General features: G+C 54.2%; 9 protein-coding genes across 9 annotated transcripts; 5 read left to right on the top strand and 4 right to left on the bottom strand.

Moving 5' to 3' along the window:
• Positions 1 to 135: 135 nt before the first annotated feature.
• Positions 136 to 3157, bottom strand: BO66DRAFT_430442 (uncharacterized protein; the record flags this gene model as incomplete). The annotated part of the gene is made up of 5 exons (XM_025650522.1): positions 2770 to 3157; positions 2377 to 2686; positions 649 to 2322; positions 481 to 487; positions 136 to 315 (listed from the first exon to the last, which is right to left on the bottom strand). The coding sequence occupies exons 1-5, from the start codon at positions 3065 to 3067 to the stop codon at positions 136 to 138; spliced, it is 2469 nt and encodes an 822-aa protein (XP_025501505.1). The 5' UTR covers positions 3068 to 3157.
• Positions 3158 to 3795: 638 nt separating this feature from the next.
• BO66DRAFT_378886 (putative glucan 1,4-alpha-glucosidase) lies at positions 3796 to 6009 on the bottom strand (the record flags this gene model as incomplete). The annotated part of the gene is made up of 5 exons (XM_025645814.1): positions 3796 to 4550; positions 4600 to 5237; positions 5295 to 5391; positions 5438 to 5724; positions 5781 to 6009. The coding sequence occupies 5 exons, from the start codon at positions 6007 to 6009 to the stop codon at positions 3867 to 3869; spliced, it is 1935 nt and encodes a 644-aa protein (XP_025501504.1). The 3' UTR covers positions 3796 to 3866.
• Positions 6010 to 7362: 1353 nt separating this feature from the next.
• On the bottom strand, positions 7363 to 9468 carry BO66DRAFT_403632 (uncharacterized protein; the record flags this gene model as incomplete). The annotated part of the gene is made up of 2 exons (XM_025648875.1): positions 7363 to 8469; positions 8527 to 9468. The coding sequence occupies 2 exons, from the start codon at positions 9466 to 9468 to the stop codon at positions 7363 to 7365; spliced, it is 2049 nt and encodes a 682-aa protein (XP_025501503.1).
• Positions 9469 to 11126: 1658 nt separating this feature from the next.
• On the top strand, positions 11127 to 12213 carry BO66DRAFT_150316 (serine palmitoyltransferase small subunit family protein). The gene has a single exon (XM_025642144.1). It carries the CDS (start codon positions 11512 to 11514, stop codon positions 11956 to 11958), a length of 447 nt encoding a protein of 148 aa, XP_025501502.1. The 5' UTR covers positions 11127 to 11511; the 3' UTR covers positions 11959 to 12213.
• Positions 12214 to 13981: 1768 nt separating this feature from the next.
• Positions 13982 to 14283, top strand: BO66DRAFT_393644 (uncharacterized protein; the record flags this gene model as incomplete). The annotated part of the gene is made up of 1 exon (XM_025647807.1): positions 13982 to 14283. The coding sequence occupies one exon, from the start codon at positions 13985 to 13987 to the stop codon at positions 14141 to 14143; it is 159 nt and encodes a 52-aa protein (XP_025501501.1). The 3' UTR covers positions 14144 to 14283.
• Positions 14152 to 15499, top strand: BO66DRAFT_393642 (rhomboid family membrane protein). The gene is made up of 2 exons (XM_025647806.1): positions 14152 to 15171; positions 15226 to 15499. The coding sequence occupies exons 1-2, from the start codon at positions 14200 to 14202 to the stop codon at positions 15280 to 15282; spliced, it is 1029 nt and encodes a 342-aa protein (XP_025501500.1). The 5' UTR covers positions 14152 to 14199; the 3' UTR covers positions 15283 to 15499.
• A 226-nt stretch (positions 15500 to 15725) lies between these two features.
• Positions 15726 to 17684, top strand: BO66DRAFT_393641 (DHHC family palmitoyltransferase). Its single transcript, XM_025647805.1, has 2 exons — positions 15726 to 16101; positions 16165 to 17684. Exons 1-2 carry the CDS (start codon positions 15903 to 15905, stop codon positions 17529 to 17531), a joined length of 1566 nt encoding a protein of 521 aa, XP_025501499.1. The 5' UTR covers positions 15726 to 15902; the 3' UTR covers positions 17532 to 17684.
• A 176-nt stretch (positions 17685 to 17860) lies between these two features.
• On the top strand, positions 17861 to 19486 carry BO66DRAFT_378871 (ubiquitin-conjugating enzyme E2). The gene is made up of 2 exons (XM_025645813.1): positions 17861 to 18734; positions 18816 to 19486. The coding sequence occupies exons 1-2, from the start codon at positions 18295 to 18297 to the stop codon at positions 19330 to 19332; spliced, it is 957 nt and encodes a 318-aa protein (XP_025501498.1). The 5' UTR covers positions 17861 to 18294; the 3' UTR covers positions 19333 to 19486.
• A 63-nt stretch (positions 19487 to 19549) lies between these two features.
• Positions 19550 to 21274, bottom strand: BO66DRAFT_473256 (uncharacterized protein; the record flags this gene model as incomplete). The annotated part of the gene is made up of 2 exons (XM_025653030.1): positions 19867 to 21274; positions 19550 to 19798 (listed from the first exon to the last, which is right to left on the bottom strand). The coding sequence occupies exons 1-2, from the start codon at positions 21118 to 21120 to the stop codon at positions 19550 to 19552; spliced, it is 1503 nt and encodes a 500-aa protein (XP_025501497.1). The 5' UTR covers positions 21121 to 21274.
• Positions 21275 to 21374: the final 100 nt, after the last annotated feature.

Genomic DNA, 21374 nt, shown 5'->3' with positions numbered 1-21374 from the left:
CTCGGGAAGGGGATCCAAGTCATTCGTTGGTATGGAGTACGGTGCACCAATAGCCCGGGTTCGCGCCCCATCCCCGCTGCTAAGCTCATTCAAGGGCTGGACCAAGGAGCTTCTTGGTTCTTGTTTGGGCGGTGTTTACCATGTGGTGACAGAGATTTTGTCGGATTGTAGTTGCGGTGTGGTGGCTGTTTGCATGGGATGGCTTTCAGATTGTGCGGCAATAGAGAGATACCGTGCTGCTTTGGGAGTTGGTGTAGGAGGAGTAGGGATAGGTATGGCTAGGGGCGGGAGTAGAGGGCTGGGGTGGGGCTGGGTCTATAGATGGGGATAGATAGTAGCTTCATGCACTGGGCAGAACTCTACTTCGACCGCGTATGCTTTCACTCAAGGCCGTTTTCTAAGATATAGATATAATTGGCAAAATCTTTCTCAAAATCGAGCACAAGTAGCATGATACCCAACTATCATTCCTTTACTTACATACACTCTATCACCCAATACTTAGAGTACACCTCACCCCACCTCCCCAGCGAAGGAAAAATCTTGATACAAGCATACTTCACCGTTAAAACCTTCACATACCAGCATAGACATCAGGATCAAACCACCCCCCGCACACTCAACCGCCCCACAACCGTCCGCACCAACGAATTCGTCTCCCCGCCAAACACCCCCGCCTCCAACCGCCCGACCTCCCGCTCAATCTGCTCCTCCATATCCCGCAGGAACTCCCTGGTGGCGGCCAACACCCCGGAATCGCGGAGCAAGTGCAACAGACCGGGGACACTCATCGGCGGCGGGATAGCACTACCGCACGCTCCGAAGCCCTGGCCCGTGCCGTTTGCTCCAGTTGAAGAGGGACAGGAACAAGAAGAGGGAGAAGAAGACGCAGTAGAAGGGGGGCAGGCGCACGGCGAGGGACTGGTTCCACGAGACGCACAACCCGAGAACGAACCAGCGTACGTTGATGAGCATGAGCCAGCAGTCGCTGCTGCAGCAGAAGAGGATAGCAGCGCGGTGATCTGCGCACGGCACTCGGGCCGTGTGTTCAGGAGCCGGATGATGGGGTAGGAGTAGCTGTATCCTCCTATCGTGCTTTCTGCCCCAGGCTTGGAGGGAGTGGGGCTAGTTGGTGTGGTGGACTCGGTGGTGAAGAAGAGGTACTCCTCGCGGATGCGGATAAACCGCGCAAGGAGGTTGGTGAGGTAGAGGAGGGAGTCGCTGCGGTTCAGGAACTTGGGGTCGTTGGTGCTGCTGCTACTGTTGTGAGGATGGCATGGGGATGGCGAGGGAGGGGCACAGCGGGACTGCGACTGCAGCAGGCGGACCAGAATGGAGAAGAGTGCCCCCGTGGTGTCGTCGATTAGGCCTAGGTACTCGGGCTCGGTGGGGATGTGGTGCGTGAACTTCCAGTTCAGGGCCCAGCTCTGGCCGGTGAAGAGTCTGGTGAGACCTTCGGTCAGGATGGCGGTGGCTTGCGGCGGGTTGCTGAGGAGGTGGGGGTGGTGCTGGACGGATTGCAGGGCGTGGGTGAAGGCGTAGTAGGCGCTGTTGGTGGCCTGGGCGGTCCCGAAGACGATGTGGGTGGCCGGGCTGCTGTGGCGGGTGGTGCTCGCGGTGAAGATGTCCCAGAGGATGAGAGTGGCGTTGTGGAGGTTGGTGAAGGTGGTCTGGATGTGTTGGAGGGAGGGTTCCGGCGCGCGGGCCCAGCAGTTCAGCGCGGCCGGGAGCATGTTCAGGATTGCGGTGGTCGGGGTGGAGGCGATGGAGCTGATGTAGGTGGTTGGAGCGGTTAGAGCGGTGGTGTCTGTGGTCTTGCTCTCGAGGCTGCTGTGGTGGAGTCTGTAGCTGAGTTGGGGAGAGCAAGGACGATCGATGAGGGTGGTGGTAGACGAGGTGCTGGTCCATTCGGCCTTGCCGCAGTTGCCACTGCTGAAGCATGGAGACGACAGATTCGCCCGCCAGTAGTTGTAGCTGGCCATCGCCGCCCCGACAGCCTCGATCCAACGGTGCAGACGGATCGATTCGGTCGGGTGTTGCCAGGAGAATCTGTCCTTGAGGGACAGGAACCGGCTCTCGAGCTCAAGAATATTTCTTCTGACCTTCTCGCGTGCTGCGTCAACCGACAACCCCTCCACGCGAATAAGGCAGTCGATGATGTTGCGCCCGGCCTTATGATCTGCGCACCCTGCAGTCCAGCTCCAGTATTCATCGTTCAAGGCGAGGCACTCATCCGCGACGTCCTTGATTTCGTGAAGAAGCATGTGGTCAACGTGCGAGAGATGAACACCGATGGCGAATTCCAGGATCGGCCAGAAGGCTCTACACAAGGCATCAGTCGTCACACATTCAACCCTCCCACAGTCTCTGACTCACTCAAAGGCGAACTTCTTCTTGCAGTCCAGTGGCGTTGGAGCCCGAACAATCGCTTTCCGATACACCTCAAGCAGATGCACCCCGTGCTCGCACTCAGCCCGGCAAACATTCGAGAAGATCTCCGAGATTACCTGCTGAAGGCGATGATGGTGGTGGTGGGGGCGATAGTGGTGCTGACGGTCCCCTCCCAAACTCTTCCCGCACGATCCAGAGCACGAGCAGGAAGAGGAGGCCGAGAATCGCTCGATGCACCGGTTCAACAGCTCAAAGCCCTCGTGTCGATTATGAGTTCCGAATCGATGGCAGAGGTCTACTGTTCCATCAGCACTTCCTCCTAACACACTCGCACGCGCGCGCGCGCGCAAGAAGGAAACAGGAAATGAAGGGGCTTACCATCAAGCAGTCGTGCCATCTCAGCCAAACACGCCGCCGTCGCCAGTCTGTCCGGCTGCGCCTCGGGGATGATCATGACAAGTGGGCTGTCTCGCGGTCCGAAGCGAGTCGCTGATGTTGACCCGGGATAATTGGACCCAACATCGAAGTGGCAGTTCCATTTGCACACAAAGTCCTGGGCAGCTTTGGTGGCCACCTCGCTGTAGCGGTTCACGCGGATCGGAAGGGAGGTGAAGGCGCCGGCTTTGCGCGCTTCGAACTCACTGATTACCGAGGAGCAGGCGTGATAGTTGTCCATCGTGAGGTTTGATGTTGCAGACCGCAAAAGAATAAAATCAACGAAGAAGAAAAAAGAAAATATAACAAGAAGGAGAAGGCACGATTGGTGGTTTGGACAAGAGCTGGAATCTCCTGAAGCTGTTGGGGTAAGGTTGCGTTTAAATGCTGTGTCTCGACCAAGCCCCCAGCTCGTACTGTGCGCCACACGCTTGCTCTCGAAATGCATGGATTGTCGGTGTATGGACGGCGATTGCAATGCTTGGATGCATGAGCTGTGAGATGAGTGCAATATCTTTTCCAAAACGGTAATGCCGGGATCGCAGCTCCATGGGATAGATCAGATGCGGAACGGTGCCTTGCTCATTGCATGCGGTTTTGCATACATATCACCTTATGCATACCGCTTCGAAAGGGAAACTCGTATCTTGATTCATTTGTGGAGTGGCAAGTCACGATGTCCTAGCAATATCTTCCGAGCGATGGCTCTGACCAGATTGCTGAATACTTTGCCCCCTGAGGCTGTCTGTTTCATAGCTAAGAATATCCGGGCTGGACGTGTCTGAAGGTGAAGAAATACCCTCCAGTGGCTGTGCTCTGGTTTGTTGTGCCATCTGCTTTTCCAGAATCATCAAGAGAAAGGCTGCCATTACATCGCCTTCTAATGAAGGCAATCAGGATCGTAGTTCAAGGATTAGAGCATTGCATTTGACAAGGAATTAATACTAAGTCCCTGATTAATCATTGGGCCGCCATTGTTATAGCTATATATTTCGAACAAGCTTGATAGTCCCCACAATCGAAGACTCCGTCAAGCTCGATTACCGCCAAGTATCACTCTCAGTGGCACTGCTCACTCCACAGCTCGAGGGAACGGTATAAGACCGGTTAGGGTCACTCTCCCAAACAATGGACCCATCTGTCTCCTTGCGGATATACTTGTACTGGAAGGTAGTGCCTGCGGGCAGGCTGATCGTGGCATACCACAAGTTGTTGCTTGAGGTGTACTTGCTGGCGCTCAATGCAATTGCACTGCTGGTGTCCCAGCTGCCCAACTGAGAGATGGAGCCGGAAATGAACACGTTCTCTCCGTAGGTGGTGGTGGCGATCACATCGAATGTCACTGCGACACTTGTGGGCGTGGAGCAGGCTGAGGTTGTTGTTGAAGTCTTGCTTGTAGTGGTGGTGGTGGTGGTAGTGCTACCGCTGCCAGCCTTAGTGGTAGTGGTGGTGGTTCCGGTGCCAGCGCTACCGCTGGTCAACGTGCTTGGCCAAGCAGTGTTGGTAGCGGTGCTGTAGGTACCCGTTGCAGAGGTGGCAGAGCAGACAGAGGGGACACTGCTCGCGCTCGTCTCTCCCCAAGAAGGAGGCACAACCGAGTTGCGGCGCAAGTTGGCCGTCAGGACCGCAGCATAGGACCAGGTCAAATCTCGGGCAGACAGCTGAGTGCCGTATGTCTTATCATACTGCTCGGAAAGAGAGCCATTGGTCATAGCGTGAGATTCCTGTAGGTTATCAGTAAGGCACTTTGAGATCAAGGGAAGTTGGACGCACAGCCACGCTCACGTATCCATCAGCATAGGTCTTGACAGCGCTGATGATGGAGGTAAAGGCGGAGCTGGAAGAGGAGTAGGTTCCAACCGCCGCGGAGCTGTACAGGTCTTGGAAGAAGGCAAGTGACGTGCTGGTGATGGTGATGGACCCAATACGGTTCCACTGATAGATAGCATCGTACAGCTGCTCAGCGGCTGCAAGGGTGGTCAAGAACCAAGGGTTACCGTTGTAGTACGAGTCCTCAGGGTAGCGGCCGACTGCAACCGCAGTGCCCTCAGCAATACCAGAATTGAGCGAGTAAACCGAGCGGAAAGAGTCAGTATAGACCTTGTGGTTGGCCAGCGCACGCGGGGAGCAAGGTTGGAAAGTCGTGTCGTCGCAGCCTGCGGCGGGATCAAAAGTGTGAATACTGGCGAGCACGGTGTTCGCGTCCTTGCCACTGCGGCCGCTGTTGGTGTTGGCAAGCATATAGGAGCCAGTCCAGAAGCTCTGCATGAAGCACAAGATTTGCGGAGCCTGAGAATCGCACCAGCTGCAAGACGAGCCAACACTCTTAGCAAAGGTGCTGCCTTCCACAAGTGCCCGATGTTGGACCGCAACAGTGAAGAACGAAGACCCATTGACTTCCTCCCACAGATCTGCATGATTTCGAGTTAGTGGTCATTGGTAGGGAAGTGGGTTTGGGGATGACCAACCGTAGCCAGTCTGGTTCCAGTACTGAGCAACATAGGACAGATCATTGCGAACAATGGGCCAAATGATGTTCGTCGCGTAGGTGGAGTAGCCATTGTTCTGAAAGTGTCAGTCAAGCCACTCGAAATTCTTCAGAAGAACTTACAATCAGCCAGTTACCAAAGCCAATCAGAGCGGTCGCTCGCAACGCAGGTCCATCCCGCTGTGGACGACCCCAGCTGCCAGTGTACGCCGTCTCGTCCACATTGAATTTCGGTTCTCCAAGACCTGCTCCGCCCGAGAGAGAACCAGACGGGTTGGAAACCGTCTGCAGGTAAGCCTGGGAATTGATATACTCCTCGATCACCGTCTGGAGACTCGATTCGCCGTTGACGAAGAGATCAACAAGAATCTTCATGGTCAAAGCCGAATCGCGGGTCCAGGTGTAGTAATCTGCGCATCCCTTGTTAGCGGACAACCATACAACTAGGAAGAAAGTAGTTTCTCACAGTCCGGGTTGTCAGTGCTTGGACTAGCAATAACGATGCCAGACTTAGCACTCTTGGAGAACTCTCCATCCGCCCCGATGTTGGCAAGAATGCCATCGAGGGCGACCGTGGTCTCAGATGCGAACCAGGAGTCGACACTGCCTGTAGCGCGAGCATTCAGCTGCGGGGCTGCAGTGGCCCAGGAGCTGAGAGCCAGCGCGCAAAGCGCATAGGAGACGCGCCGGATCATGGCGAGGCAAGGGAAACACGGGGATAATGAGTAGAACAGAGGATGAGACTGGAGTGAAAAAAAGAATCGCTAGACAGTAGGAAAGTCACTGCCTTTTATAGACCGCATGAGGCGGCCGTCCAGCACCGGGTGAGGGGGGGGGGGTTCGACTCGACTGCATGTGAAGCGGACATGAACATGCATTGGCCACAGGCATCCAATCGCTTTGTCGGCATCTGGCTTGTACCTTGTTAGACGAGGTGTGACCTGCATGAGCCCCTGCGCGGGCGTTCTGCACACTGTGACCAGCAGACCAGCTTCTCCGATGAGGTCAAATCCGGGGAGCCAAGTCCGTTTCCTCCAACGAGAGGGCTCTGGTTTCCCCGCAGAATCGCCGCCCCTGGCTCGGTTACGGCTTTTCTTCTCGGGGGGGGGGGGTCAGGCCGTCAAGGAGTCAAAGTGGACGATTCATCACGGCAACCGCGTTAGTGAGGTCCACTAGTGCCACGCTAAATACAAGTCCGTCAGTCTTGATTCCTTGATGATGCTGCTGAATATTGTGAAGGAGGTGGGGAAGAGACGAAAGGGTCATCGCTTACCTCGCTGGTGGGGAGACGCAGCGAAAGAGCGAAGGGAAAAGAGGGAAGCCTGCCTGGGCCGGAAATGAGGTATTAATGAAGATGGCATCCGTCGACCAATGGAGATGATCGACCACCTTTCCTCCGCTGCTTGTCTTCATTTCCCCCTCCAGCCAGTCTCGACAAGCTACACCCCTTGGGCTATCTAGCCAGCGCCGCCTCGGAATTTCCAAGGACTTGACAAAGGCACTTCAAGAAACGGTTGGGCCATCGAGAACAGGACTGCCGAAAATTGCACTAAACCATAGACCAAGAATACGCTAGGTACAGGTCTACGGGTCACAAGCTAAGCACGGAATCCCACCGGAGAACTTGACTAGAGTGATGAGCCAAGATGGTCTGACAAGTTGTGGTGCAATACATCCCAGCTGAAGCCCAGGGACCGAGCAACCCCGTCCACCAATGCTCAGACAAGAACGTGCTTGCAAACATTCCATTGCAATGGCGATAACTACCTACCCTATTCACAAAAGGTCACGTCGTGGCTGGCTGGATACGCACCAAAGTAGCGAGATGGTATCGACATCTACGTCGCTGCTCCTAAACCTTTCTCCCTCTGCATCTCTTCCTAAGGAATACTCCCTACTTCTCGTGCGAATAATGAAATCCATCTGCACTCTACTCTCCTCGCCCGGGAGCATTGAGCAGAATTCACCAAACAAGATTCGATCATATACATACGGGGGCGTATATTTCGGCCGTATCCGATACTGTGAGTATGTACACTACTGATGACCTAAGGGGAGGTCTCCTTCCGGATCATATCCACCCGGGCGATATCATCGGCGCTGGGCTCAGGGAGTTCCGAGCTCTTCAGCACGAACGCCTCCCCAACCGCCTCCTCCACCTGCTCCAATGCATGGGAAACCAAGCCCACCGACCGTGCCATTCCGATCTGCGTCAGGTCCTCGCCCACCGCAGCTTCGATTTTGCCCTCACCCCCGTTGACCGTGAGGTCCGCTTCAAATGCATGGCAGAGGGATTTGAGCGGCTCCAAGAAGCGGTTGCGGAAGTATATGTATGTCTTTTCCAGCTGCAATTGGCGGCGTAGGTCTGGTGACGAGACGATAAGGTAGTATAAACTGAGCGCCGCGTGGATTGATGGCGTCAAGGTCTGCGAGAACTTTATCCACGAAGCCACAAGGTCGGATGACACATTCATAAGCAGAGCGGAAGAGTTGAAGAGCGAGGGAAATAACACAGAGAAATAATGCGGGTTAAGGAATATGCTGGACTCAGATGGCTTATCGGTCTTGGAAGCTTTGGACGCTTCCAAGATTCCGTCTTTCAGCCAGGCAATGGCGCTGTCTTTTACAGTCTGGAATCGATCATCCTCTAGAACTGTTCGAATGAGTTTGAAGCGGGCGATTTGCGAGGGATTGCTCTGAACAACTGTGCCCGGGATTCGTCGAACTGAACTGTAGTTCTGCCGGGCAGTACATGCCGTCAAGGATAGCACGAAATCGATGAACTCTTTTTCTGCGGCTGGTGGCTGGATTGGTTGCTGCATAGAGAAGACAGTCAAAGCAAGTAGTGAATCGAGTAGGACCTGTGGCTGCCCGAAGGCCACCTCATCAGGCGAGTTATATCCCCCAACAAAGTTGCGAAAAATGCGCGCCAGGTCCGGGAAGACAGCAGTCGGGGTGACACGGCCGGATGAGAACAATTCCGCCGAGGCTGCCCGTGCTGCGAGGAGCAGCAGGGAACCATGTCTTTCCAAGGGGATCTCGTCCGCTTTGCGAGGTGGCTCATCGAAATCCAGCGGTGGGGGCTGGTCGTCGGATGATTTCAAGGCGATTTCCAGCAGCTGCTTGTCACTAATACCAAAGTCGCGGGATAGTGCCTATGGATGTTAGCAAGCTACTGAGTATGGTCCCCAGGATTCGATCTCGGGCCGTACCGTGATCTTGGCAACGATTAAGTCTCGTTCCTTCAGTCGTTTGCTTTGAGCAAAGATGTCTGTCTGCGTCTGTTGGCTGGCCATTCGCAGTCCGGGATGAAGTTTCTCTTGCAGCCGGATCGTCCATGACATTCCGGGGTCAAGCGGACCCGCAAAGCTGAGCAGGTATGATTTGAGAACTTCAAGCAAACCGAACTGTAGAAACCTCTGGACCAAGACCGCCTCATTGTCAGTGGCCGGAGATGACGATTGAACTTCAGCTTCCGGGTCCGGCGCAGAAGCTTCAGACAGACGGACCACGCTGGATTCACTGGCTGCTCGGGGTGGCGGGGCCGGACGTTTCGAAGGCGACACATCCCGAAAGAATTCCAACAAAGCAATTGTAGTTTCACTCGTAGGCATCAACGTATATGCTTCGAGCAAGGCTTGCAGGGATGTGGCCAGGAACCGACTGGGTGACTTGGTCTGGATGCGAGAGTGCAACACCGACAACATGGAAACGAGCGCGTTGAATTGTAGGATATGACGAGGCAGGGGCTTTGTTTCGTCGTCTGATTTGGGCTCCAGTTCGCTGTTTACATCTTGCGATGACTCCCCGTGCGGGCGAGGTGATACTGAGTCCGTATTTGTCGATTCAGCCTCGTCGTTCTCGTCCTCGGCTGGTTGCAGTTTCATCAGGGCATCCGAAACCCGTAGAATCACCTCTCTAGGATTTCCCAGGCGAGCAATATCATGCAGACAGTCCAAAGACTCAGGCAGCATAGGTACGAGCAGATGCACCAGGTCCCAGCCGATATTGGTCGTCAGCACCTCATCCTGAAGGAGTGTATGCAGGGTAGGCAGACGGGCGGGGGTCAATTGGTATTCGAGCAAAGTCAGGTAGGTCAGATAGTCGGTCGCAGGAGGCAACGCTTGAATGAGAGGATCGTCGACCTCAGCCATGGCGATAAACAGAGATTGCGGGAAAGGAACGGTGATGGATCATGCGAGATCTTCGAGTGAGATGCGATGCAGCAAAGGAGGGGAAGGACGTTTGTCGACGGAGTCGAAGCGGGACGGTTGAAACGATAGGTGGGGATGACATCACCCGGGCTGTCTAGCCCATCGATAGGCGTATGCGCAGTACGTACAATACATACTAAGTAAACTGCAATGAAAGGATAGATGAAGTGACACAAGCTGACAAGAAAGTGCTGAGTGCCAGATCAGGCGCAAGCTCTTCATCCCTGCCACCAGTCGGCCAGTAAACTTGGAGTAAGTCGATGTCAACAATTCTTATTACCCGGCCAGGTTCAAGATTGGGGAATTGAGTTGCCGGCGCCCATTGTTGCCAGGTGAAACAAAACGAAACTCGGGGTTCTCCAGACCACCTTCACAAAAGAGACAGTGACAATTCCGCTGAGTCTCCACGATGATCTCCCGTTCCTTTTTTCGTGTGCCTAACAATAAATAAATCTGCATAGATACTGAATCAAGGCTAGAATCAGAGCGTTGCGACGCCTTGACTCGTTTGTGGCTGACTCATCCATCCATAACATGAAGAATGCATCAATCAAGTGGCTTTGAAGCTTTCATTGTGATTCATCGAGGCCTCGACAGGAGCGGAGCCTGTTCCACTCCAATCTCATGATTCTTTTCTCAGGGCTGCGAGGAATGATACCCAAAGTGGTCGAGCAGTCGGATATCACATCCGCTTGCCGGTTTCCCGAGATAGGAGGGAGGCACGCTGCCGGAAGTCGTCACGGTAAATTACTAACTAGTTAGTTACTTGGTGAGTTATCATATGTGAGTACGGAGTACGAAGCAATGGGTTTTGAATCATGCAAGGCATGAATTGACATTGACTCCCTTCCTCCTCCGAATTTCATCCCCATGGTGGACTACAAATACCGTACTGGACGAAGGGTCAGTCGCGGCCTGGACTAACATACTCATAGCTGCACTACGTACTGTACTTTTACTTCTCCAAAACACAAAAAGTCTTCAACTCCTCACCACGACTAATTGACTGACTCTGAACCAGATCAGGTGAATTCCAGAACTGGGAACCAGGAAAAAACTCAGCAGAACCAAAGACCCAAAGACCCAAAGACCCAAAGAACCAAAGCCCGGGCGGGAAAAGCCCGGGCGGGAATTCCCTTACAATGCCCACTTGAGACCGACGATGACGCTGGAAGGCCGTTTGCGGCCAATCATCACGCAGCCTCAGGCACATCGCGGCGCCCTCTGCAGGTTTAATTTCTCAGCAACTACTGATCTGAGTATCGTTCCTTGAAAAGGCGCCCCCCCCACGACACCGAGCCTGGTCTGATTAATGATTAATTGACTCTTGGCTATCTTAGCATCAGCCAGCATCATCCTCCTTGAAAGAAATAACAGTCTAAGAAAATTAGAAACTCTGACTATTGCCTGAGAACTCGTTCGTCCTTCCAATCATTAACTCCGGGCCGCTTTTCTTGATCCGCGCTCTACCGAACCCGGATCCTTCAATTGCTCGCTCTGTCTTTCTGTCTTTCTTTCTTTTCCCCTCGCAGTCTTCTCTACTTAATCTACCTCTTGTCTCTTTGAGTCCTTTTTCTAGTTGCCATTGCTGTTACCACCATACCATTCTTGTACTTCATCATTGTTGGGGGAGCTTTAACTGATCTGCATCTGTGCACTTTCGCGATCGGGTGTCGATCTCACTACCCAACTCTGCTCAACAACACTGCTACTTCAGAGCTCCTCTATCAGCTGTGCTCAATAGCGCTCGGGGGAGTGTCTGGCTGTCTACAGTGTAAAGACAACGGCGAAACGCGAGCTCGAACGTAGATCATATACCAGCACCGCCAAATCTCTGACGGCCGTTTACCCGCCTGCTCGGCTGGTCACGGAAGGGAGTGCAATTGGCAAGGCTACGGACTAGGAATTGCAAGGAACGGAACCTCCTCTTCAGGAAACCTCGATCCCCGACATTCCGACTTATATATCAGCAACCGCGCAGCGATGGCAACCGAGATGCAGTCGTTCTATACCCCTTCCACCTCCACCCACATCTCGTCCCATGCCCCGGCGGCCGTGGATGAGCTAATCAACAAATACTCATCCACAATGTCGACCTCAACCTCTGCCGTCAGCCACCTGTCGATGAAGAAAGCTCACCGGAACGTCCTGCAGCGGATTATCGATCGCATTCGCCTAGAATACTATCGCTATGAGGTTACATTCGGGCTCTATGTCATGACGCCGGGAGAGAAGTTGGTGGCTAACACCTTTGTGATTGTCGTGCTGTCCCTCCTGTTCTGGGCCCTGCTGGTTTATTTCCCTGCGCTTCTATACCAGAAGGCCAGCCGTCTTATCTGGCTGTTGACTGGCGAGAATGGAGAGGAAATGGGGGCTGCTTTGGGGATCATCGATTCGCACGTCAACTCCATGTCTACGCCTTCGAGCTAAAAGCGCATCATTCGCGATTGAGTTATGGAGAGGGTCATGGCTATGATCCTTCGATTGCCCTCTTGCTTTGTGTGATTTGCCTCCGCGCCTCTGTTTTGGTATAAGGATACCAGGGATCGACAATGAAGGTAAGAGAAGTATTGGTACCTTCAGTTGCGCGATTCCGCGTTCGAAGCTGATAGCCTTGACAGATCCCCGAGTGCCACCTTTGCTTCATATTTGGGAATTCGACCCCGGCGTTTTGGGAATTATATGATATACAATCGGTAGCGGCGGGTGCGCCGTCCGAACATAATGAATTGACGGAAGACATCGGATTAAATAATGTGAGCACGCGTGTCAAGCGTGCAGGATGACAACCCAGGCGGAACATGACGGAGAGATTTGGCCCTCATCATTGACACTTCTTTATGCGTGTCAACCGTCCACTGGAAGTACAATCCTCTGGTTTTGATTGGCTTTTTGGGTCCAAGGTCAAAGGAAAAGAGATCTCATGTACTTGAGCTCAACCCTACCATACATCATTGTATAGGCGACCACCATGTGGATTAGACCAAATGGGTATTGTTAGATGTGAAATAATGCTTAATGTGAAATATGAACGAACCCATCTGTGACCTGTGGGATGCAATTGATTGTGTGTGTGCAGAATCCAGTTGTGCACGAGCCTCTTGTCTGCCTGCAGCGTCACTACTTTAAGTACTCCTCCATATTGAAATTGAAGAAAGCTCGATCCTAGAGCGGACATCAGCCACCAGATATGTAGTGTAAGTGCCAAGCCGGTGACGCGAGGTTTTACCGGCCGTGCCACTGTTCTATAGCACGAGTAGACGAATGGGAATCGCAGAGGAAAACGAGGAAGACTCCGCCACAGCGTGCCTAGCCAGAACATGACTGTCTCGGCCCCAGCAGTGTGCGTGGCCCGCAGGTCAGCGATGACTTGCGTGTGTAATGAATCAATCAATATGGCCTGCATACTCGTACCAGGACCATTTATGGCTGACGACGATGATGAGTTCCAATGGACTTTTGGTGATCGCCGCCCAAAAATAGGCGGCGGTGCGCCCGCCCATCGGAAAGGAAAGTCAGTCTTAAGTTGACTCTTGAGTACAAATGACGCCTGCCTAAATTACTGCTTCTTTCCCGTCCTCCGCAAAGTTGTCTCTGCTCTTCCGTTCCCATTTTTCTCCTGTCATTTTGAGTGTTTTGTTGATCCAATTTCCTCACATCCGTCGGAGAAGGATTGTTGACAGGATAGCAAACCAAGTGCGCCTTTTGGGGGCGATCCGTCACTGTTTCTGATTTTCCCGCCGGCTTTCATTGACGGCTCAGGGGGAGAACCTGCCTTTGCTCTTGAAGTCACAACCAACCAAACTTACATAGTAAGTTACAACTCATTGTTGATCAGTGTTTCAGCCCTGTTCAATTGTTTAATAGCCAAACGTGCCCGTGATTTCTGCCCGCCTGCCTGCTTGCCTGCCAGCTGCTGAATGTTTTGCCTTTTTTACCCCAGTCAATATCCTGCATCGACTTGATCGACTTTCATCTCTTGCATGTTGGATTTGTTTGAGGCACAGCAACCGATTTGATTTCCGCCCTCCGGTCGCAACAGTCAAACAACAACCAACCACTTCACCCCCCCGCCCCTTGCGCCCGTTACCAGTCAGGCTGTCCATTCGACATGGCGGCCAACAGCTACTATCAGAGTGGCTACAGCAGCAATCCGCCAACTTACGAACAAGTCAATCCACAATTAGCTCAATACCCGGCAACTGGTCATCCGGGGTTCGATACACATCCTTACCAGCCCACCACTTCCGATCCTCAGCTTCACTACAGTCAACAATCACTGGGTTCCGACCAGGGGACCTATGCCGCTGGCGCCAGATTGAATGAGGGCGAACAGTATGCCGAGAATATTCCCTTGAAGGCCAACAACCAGTATCCAAATGGCCCTCCGCCTCCTGCAAACTGGATGCAACAACAAACGCATTATCCGCCGTCGCCGGACGAGATCGAGCCTGCCATGCGCCCTGGCGCTCGACGAACACAGAAGAAGGGTTTCTTTGGAAGGAAGATCGCTTGGGTCACTTATACTCTCACTTTGATCCAGATCATTGTCTTCATCGTGGAGTTGGTCAAGAACGGTAGGTTCATAGGATCAGGATCAAGGCAATTATGCTGACCGGCTCAGCTCAACTTACGGGAAGCCCGATCGAAACTAAACCGTCATTCAATGTCATGATCGGTCCTTCTCCCTACCTCCAGATCTACATGGGATCTCGATACACTCCGTGTATGAAGAATACACCGGGCATCCAGAATGCCAACGAAACGATTCTCTTTCCCTGCCCCAACGCGACGACGACCGAGTCTCACTGTACCTTGTCTGAACTGTGTGGTTTCAACGGTGTGCCAAACCCGACGCCCAATGGATCGCTGGACGATCAGCCTGAGCCAAATCAATGGTTCCGATTCATCATTCCGATGTTTATTCACAGCGGATTTATCCACATCGGCTTCAATTTGCTTGCGCAGATGACCATCGGTGTGGCCATGGAGAAAATGATTGGGTGGTGGCGATATGCTCTGGTGTATCTGGCTAGTGGGATCTGGGGATTCGTGCTCGGAGGCAATTATGCCGCTCAGGGTCAGGCATCATGCGGCTGCTCGGGTGCACTTTTTGGCATCCTCGCACTCGATTTACTGGATCTGCTGTACAGCTGGCAAGACCGACAGTCGCCGTGGGTCGAGTTGATCATTATGGTTCTAGGAATTGGCGTGTCGTTTGTTCTGGGACTTCTGCCAGGACTGGACAACTTCTCACATATTGGCGGCTTCACCATGGGTCTGGCTCTGGGACTGTGTCTCTTGAGATCGCCTAACGCGTTGCGAGAACGTATTGGGCTCGCACGGAACCCATATGTGGCCATGAGCGGTGGCGTGGGCACGACCACTCCAGAGGAAGGTCAGAAGGTGGTTCCCGCCCCCAGCATCGTCGACTTCCTCAAGGGCAAGCGCAGCCTGAAGTCCTCCGACGGAAAATCGAACCCCATGAACTTTTTCCGCGGCCGAAAGCCTCTGTGGTGGGCATGGTGGTTGGTGCGTGTGGGAGCCTTGGTTGCCGTGCTGGTCGGGTTCATCCTGCTCATCATTGATTTCTACAAATACCCGAAGTCAAACTGCTCCTGGTGCTACCGACTCAGTTGTCTGGTGAGTATTTTCCCCTGGATGTGTCTTGTGCATTTCATACTAATATCCCGCTAGCCGATCAAGGACTGGTGCGAGCAAGGTAACATCACGACGGAAGAGAATTCGACTTGAGCATGCTCGATACATAGCATTTTGGAATTTTGGGCATATGATTTTGACATCTGAATATCCCTCTATGCGATCTGGTTGACATTTTCCCATTCCAGTACATTATTCAGCGGCGTTAGTGGAGAAGACGCAGGCCTGGCTTTGTGTGACAGTGCCGCAGTGATTCATGTTCATATAGTATCTCTGGTAGACTAGCGAATGCATTACGAACATAATTGACCTATATTTATATGAGACGCCAACAAGACGTAATACAGTGTATGAGTGACTGCGCCACAATATATCCAAATCACTAGTGGGCATGTGATCTACCGGGTGTGGCGGTGACAGATCGGAACTCGCTCGGTACGGTAACTTACCGTAAGCATCCGCAGCGTCGTAATCACCGCCGATGATCCGTCAGCCGACGGCCTCCTCTACGTCTTCCCTGTCTCACTGCACTTCTTGTTCGATGCCTTTTCTGCTAAGATATACACCCTTGCTTCACCTCTCTTAGTATCCCAGCATCCTCGTATCGTACTCGAGTACTTTATTCTCCTTCTATCCGGGACTGGACTGGCTGCCATGATTTGATCGCCCTGAACGAACCGATCGGCAGCTCGACCCCGGCCACTTTGTGAACCATGGCAACCTTAGCAGCATCACCGCCGTTATCGCCGTCGTGGCCGAAGCGACGGCCGCGGGCATGGGCGCTGCGCATTGAACGCTACTGCTGCACCGCGGCGTCGTTTTTCCCTCTCGCTTTTGTTTATGGACTGACGACGTGGGCCGTCTGGGTGGAGGCCAGTGTCGGCTTCAAGTCGGTGCAGAGCAGCTGGATCGGTGAGGCTCTTTTCCTACAGGACTCCTACCCTCCATTTCTAATGACCCTTCGTCATATGACAGGCCTCCCGAGTTCCTTTCTTGGGATTTTCCTCTATATCTGCCTTAATACCTGCTACACGGTCGCCGTCTTCACCGACCCAGGCACCCCCCTCAAGCCATCGAACAGCCGCAGCCAGCACGAATACAGCGCCCTCCCCGTCACCGAACTCCCGCAGTACACGGCCTACACGGTCAACTCAACCGGTGGGTCCCGCTTCTGCAAGAAGTGCCAATGCCCCAAGCCCGACCGGGCGCACCACTGCTCGACCTGCAAGCGGTGCGTGCTGAAGATGGACCACCACTGTCCCTGGCTGGCGACATGCGTGGGGCTCTACAACTACAAGGCGTTCCTACTGTTTCTGATATACACCTCGGTTTTCTGCTGGGTGGACTTTCTGGTTGCGTCGACGTGGATCTGGAACGAGATGCTGGACGATAGCAAGTACATGGACTTTGACAAGATGCTGCCCATCAATGTGGTGTTGTTGGCCGTGCTGGGCGGAATCATTGGGTTGGTGTTGTCCGGGTTCACGGCATGGCATATCAGTCTGGCGGTCCGGGGCGTCACCACGATTGAGTGTCTGGAGAAGACGAGGTATGTCTCGCCGTTGCGGAAGGCGCTGGATCGCCATCGCTACGAGGGGCTTGCAGGCCATGATCCGGATGGAGCTGGGGTAAGTGGCTTGGGTCACCGGTTGCAGGAGTACGGCGGACAGATTCTGGATGCGCATGCCAACGCGATCCCTGGGGTGACTAGGGCGGAGGAAGGCGAGGACGAGATCAGACCTTCGCAGCAGGGCGGCGCCACGCAGCACTTCTCAGGGAGGGAGGATCTGTCCCCCGCGCAGCAGGCGTTAACGCGATCGTATGCGGAGCTGGAACGGCAGCGCGAGCATGATCGGTACCAGAGCTACCTGGAAGAGCAGGACAGCGAGAAAATGCCCCATGCTTTCGATCTGGGCTGGAAGCGCAATCTTTTGCATCTGTTCGGAAGCCGCCCGCTGCTGTGGCCAGTTCCCGTGTGTACCACCACCGGCGACGGCTGGCACTGGGAGCCCAGCGCCAAGTTCCTCGAGGCGCGCGACGGTGTGCGGGCGCGACGGGAACAGGAGGCGGTCGACCAGCAGCAGTATTACCGGGATTTGTATGCACGGAATATGAACAACAGTCAGAGCTGGATGGGGGCGGACGCTGCGACGTCTGCTACCAACCCGGCTGCCACCTGGACGCCGCAGCAGCCGTTGGATGTGGTTCGAGATCCTGAGAGACCCAGTACCGGTGTGTCGATGAAGACGTTGCGACCGGTGTCACCGCGTCTTCGACACGGGGAGGATAGTGATGAGGAGGCAGCACCGCGCGGAGAGGATGAATGGAGGAACTGGGATTGATAAATTGGGTGTACACTTAGGAAGACTATATATAAGTATGAGATATGACAAGCTCACGATCAGGATGGTTGTATTTGTAGCGGCTGGTCTGAGACAGAACACTTGTGAAACATAAGCGTTGGAATTTCCAAGAGAGGTTTCGCAGTTGGTCAAGATTGACTCGTACTTTTTAATTTGACCACGCTTCGCACCAACATCTCCGTATCTCAGGCCTTTATACTGAGTAGATGGTGAGGAATGCATTGTGATTACGCAATTGTGCCTGGCCCACATTCCGGCCGACACCTCAGGCCAGTTGGCCTCTCCTCATTCCCCTCACCACTTTGACCTGCAACATACAACTCTTCTGCAGCTTCCACAAACCTACTTCCACTGGAGTCAAATTTATTCCTTCGTCTCCTGCTTTACTGGTTACTGCAATCAACGAAGACGAAGAAACGTCCAAGAAAACCAATCACTCAAGCCGGCCTTGTCACGCAGAACCTACAGTACAGTACTGTACCATATCATCCAATGCGCCACGCAACTCAACCCACATCTCTACCCTGAAACCACCAAGCACGAAGCAAGATTACTATACTCAAGTCTTGACATACCTATACGTACTCTCCACCAAATCCACAGTCTCAGTCACGACTACGACGACGACCACCACCACTAAACCGCCTCACATCCACAACCGCACATCCCAACATCCCCCGCACCACCAACCTCTCCAAACAACCACCACCACCACCACGACGCAACAAAAGATTCAAGAAAGATGACCCCCTCCCTCCGCCGCCTCACGCGCGAACAAGCGGACCTCCTCAAAAACCCGGACCCAACCTTCCACGCCGCGCCCATCAGCGCCTCCAACCTCTACGACTGGCACTTCACGCTGCAGGGCCCGCCGGCGCCCTCCCCCTACAGCGAGGGGATCTACCACGGCCGGATCGTGCTCCCGCCGACGTACCCGCTGCGTCCGCCCTCCTTCCGGTTCCTGACCCCCTCCGGCCGCTTCGAGGTCAACCGCGAGATCTGTCTCAGTATCTCGGGCCACCATGAGGAGACGTGGCAGCCGGCGTGGGGGATCCGGACGGCGTTGATCGCCCTCCGGAGCTTTATGGATGGGGATGCCAGGGGCCAGGTCGGCGGGTTGGATGTGGGGGAGGAGGTGCGGAGGAGGTATGCCGTTGCGTCGAGGGGGTGGAGGTGTGAGGGGTGTATGGGGCAGACTTTTGGGGGGGATGAGGAGGGGGATGAGGAGGGGGATGAGGAGGGGCTTGGTCAGCAGCGGGGGAGGACGAATTTGGAGGTTTTGGAGGCGTGGTGGGGGTTTTGTCGGGAGAGGGGGGTGGATGTTTCTGGGTTTGGTGGGGGGAAGAGGGTTGAGGGGGAGGGGGAGGGTGAAGGCGATAATGCGGATCTGGAGAAGACGAAGACGAAGGAGGAGGAGCAGGAGGTGGGGAAGGGAGATCAGGAACTTGAACCTCCGACGATAGGGTCTTTGAAGTCTGATACAGTGGTTTCTGGAGGAGAGGATGCACAGACGCTTACTACTACCTCGACAACAGCTGCTGCTGCTGCTGCATCAACACCAACATCAACAACACAATTAACAGCTGTGCAGGAACAACCAGACCAAACACCTCAGCAGCGCCAGATACTGCTCCAGCCTCAACCTCAACCTCAACCACAACACCAACACCAACAGCAGCAGCAAATATCCCCCGATACCCCCTGGCTCGACCGGGCCATCGTAGGCGTGATCGTCGCCCTGGTGGTCATGATCCTCCGGCGCATCGCCAGAGACGAATAATCTCTTGCCCATACAAAAGCATGGATGGGATATCTTGGCGTTTATGGGACATTATCGAGCCCAGGCGTTAATTTGTATTGTACTTGTATCCTTCTACCAGGATGTCGGTAACTTAAACTTGCACCTTCACTTCACTAATAAACCAAACCATATCAGATCTTGCACATACCCAATCGATCTCCGACGACTCCAGGGCGCGCGCAACAACAACCAGATATCACTTCATATCCTCAATAATCCGGCGTAGAACATCATCCAAGTCCACCGGCGGGTCGTCTCGAGTCAGCAGTTGCGAAGTACGTTCCTCCAGATCCTGAGCCTCGCGAAGGAGAGCATCCAGCTTCTCCCGCTCCTCCTCCACCTCCTTCTGTGTCTCCCTCCCCGGGCGCTGTCGTAATTTGCGCTGGATAGTTCGCGTCCGGTTTCGCGTGGTTCTGGTTCGTTCAGTACCTAGTTCAGGTGCCTGCTGTCACCCGTATTAGCATGTTTTCGACGTGTTGTAGCCCAACGCAAATGCAGAGAAGTTAAACTCACAGTTCTCGAGTCATTACGACCATTATCAGTATTCCCCCACCTCTCCGGACACGCCCCAGTCGAATGCCCATTCCTGCCGCAGAATACACAATTGCGAGTCAGATCGGGGGTGGTGCTCTTCACGCTGTCGGTCTCTTCGAGATGGCGAGGATCCATGGGTTGGATGTCATTGTCGTCGCCGTAACTGGGACCGTCGCCGTCTCTGCTCATGAGCCCAGTATATCCCGCATTATGGGTGGCGGAGGAGGCAGCAGGCCCATGCCCTGAGACGTAAGACATCGCGGAAGCTGGGTGGTATCCTGCTTCTGCGCCGTGCCCTGCCCCGGTGTTGGTATTGGTGTCATATGCCTTGCCGCGCTCGTGCTCGTACTCTGCCTTGAACGGTTGGCGGTACTCGTCCCCATGACCTGCTCCGAATGACTTGCCCTCCTCCCTGAACGATTTGCCCTCCTCCCTGAACGATTTGCCCTCCTCCCTGAACGATTTGCCCTCCTCCCTGAACGATTTGACATCCTCCCTGAACGATTTGACATCCTCCCTGAACAGCTTGCCCTCCTCCCTGAACAATTTGACATCCTCCCCCCCATAGCCCACATCTCCCCCATACGACACACCATTAAACTCCTCCTTCACACCAACCCCCAGACCCCCCAGACCCCCCAGCTGATGACCACCACCATCACCCATAATACCAGTCCCACACCCGCCCGCATATCCATTGGCATACATCGGAGTACTCCCCAAACCACCAACATACGCCGTGTGATAGGCTGGGGCTGGAGTGAAGTATTCGTATTCGTGATATCCGCCGTCCTCGCGCTTGATGATGCAGCCGGTGCCGTAGTTGCCGTTGCCAGTTGTCCCTGTACCGGCCTGGTTGCTGTGGCTCTGGGCGGTTGGACCACGATGGCCTTGAGGAATCGGACCGCTATTGCTTTGGACAAGCTGACCGCTACTGCCGTGAGCAAGCTGGCCGCGCAAAATCTCGCTTCCCATTGGGTTGCGCCACCAGGAGAATGCGAAGTGGGATTTCGGGGGTGGGTTGGTCGCGTTTGGTCGAGCTGGAGCTGGCGCTAGAGCGAGAGCTGGAGCTGGAGCTGGAGCCCGAGCTAGACCGGTGGGTGTTTCGATGGAGGGGATCGGGCCTGGTAGTCGTGGTGGTAGCGGTTGCGGTTGCGGGGGTGGTGGTTTCTTGGGAAGATCTCCGCGCCTGGTGATTATCTTGCGGGCTTGGGATTTCTTCTTGCGGGTCATTTTGGCGGATTCTTTTTCTGGGTCTGATTCTGGGTCTGATCCTGATTCTGAGAAGAGAGGGGTGAGCCTTTGGGTTGTGGGGTTCGGGTGGTGGGGGTGGTGATGGTGATGGTGTTGTTGTGAGGAGTGTGGTGGTGATGGGGATGGGGTTGTCTGGGTCGATGTCAATGAAGGGAAAGTGAAAGGAAGGAGGTGGTAGACTGAAAGAGTGAGGATGACGACGAGGGTAAAGAGCCCAATAACAAGAAAGAGGG

The sequence above is a fragment of the Aspergillus aculeatinus genome (assembly GCF_003184765.1).
Source record: "Aspergillus aculeatinus CBS 121060 unplaced genomic scaffold BO66scaffold_40, whole genome shotgun sequence".
NCBI classification, from domain to species: domain Eukaryota; kingdom Fungi; phylum Ascomycota; class Eurotiomycetes; order Eurotiales; family Aspergillaceae; genus Aspergillus; species Aspergillus aculeatinus.
This window is presented reverse-complemented; position numbering and strand designations above follow the sequence as displayed.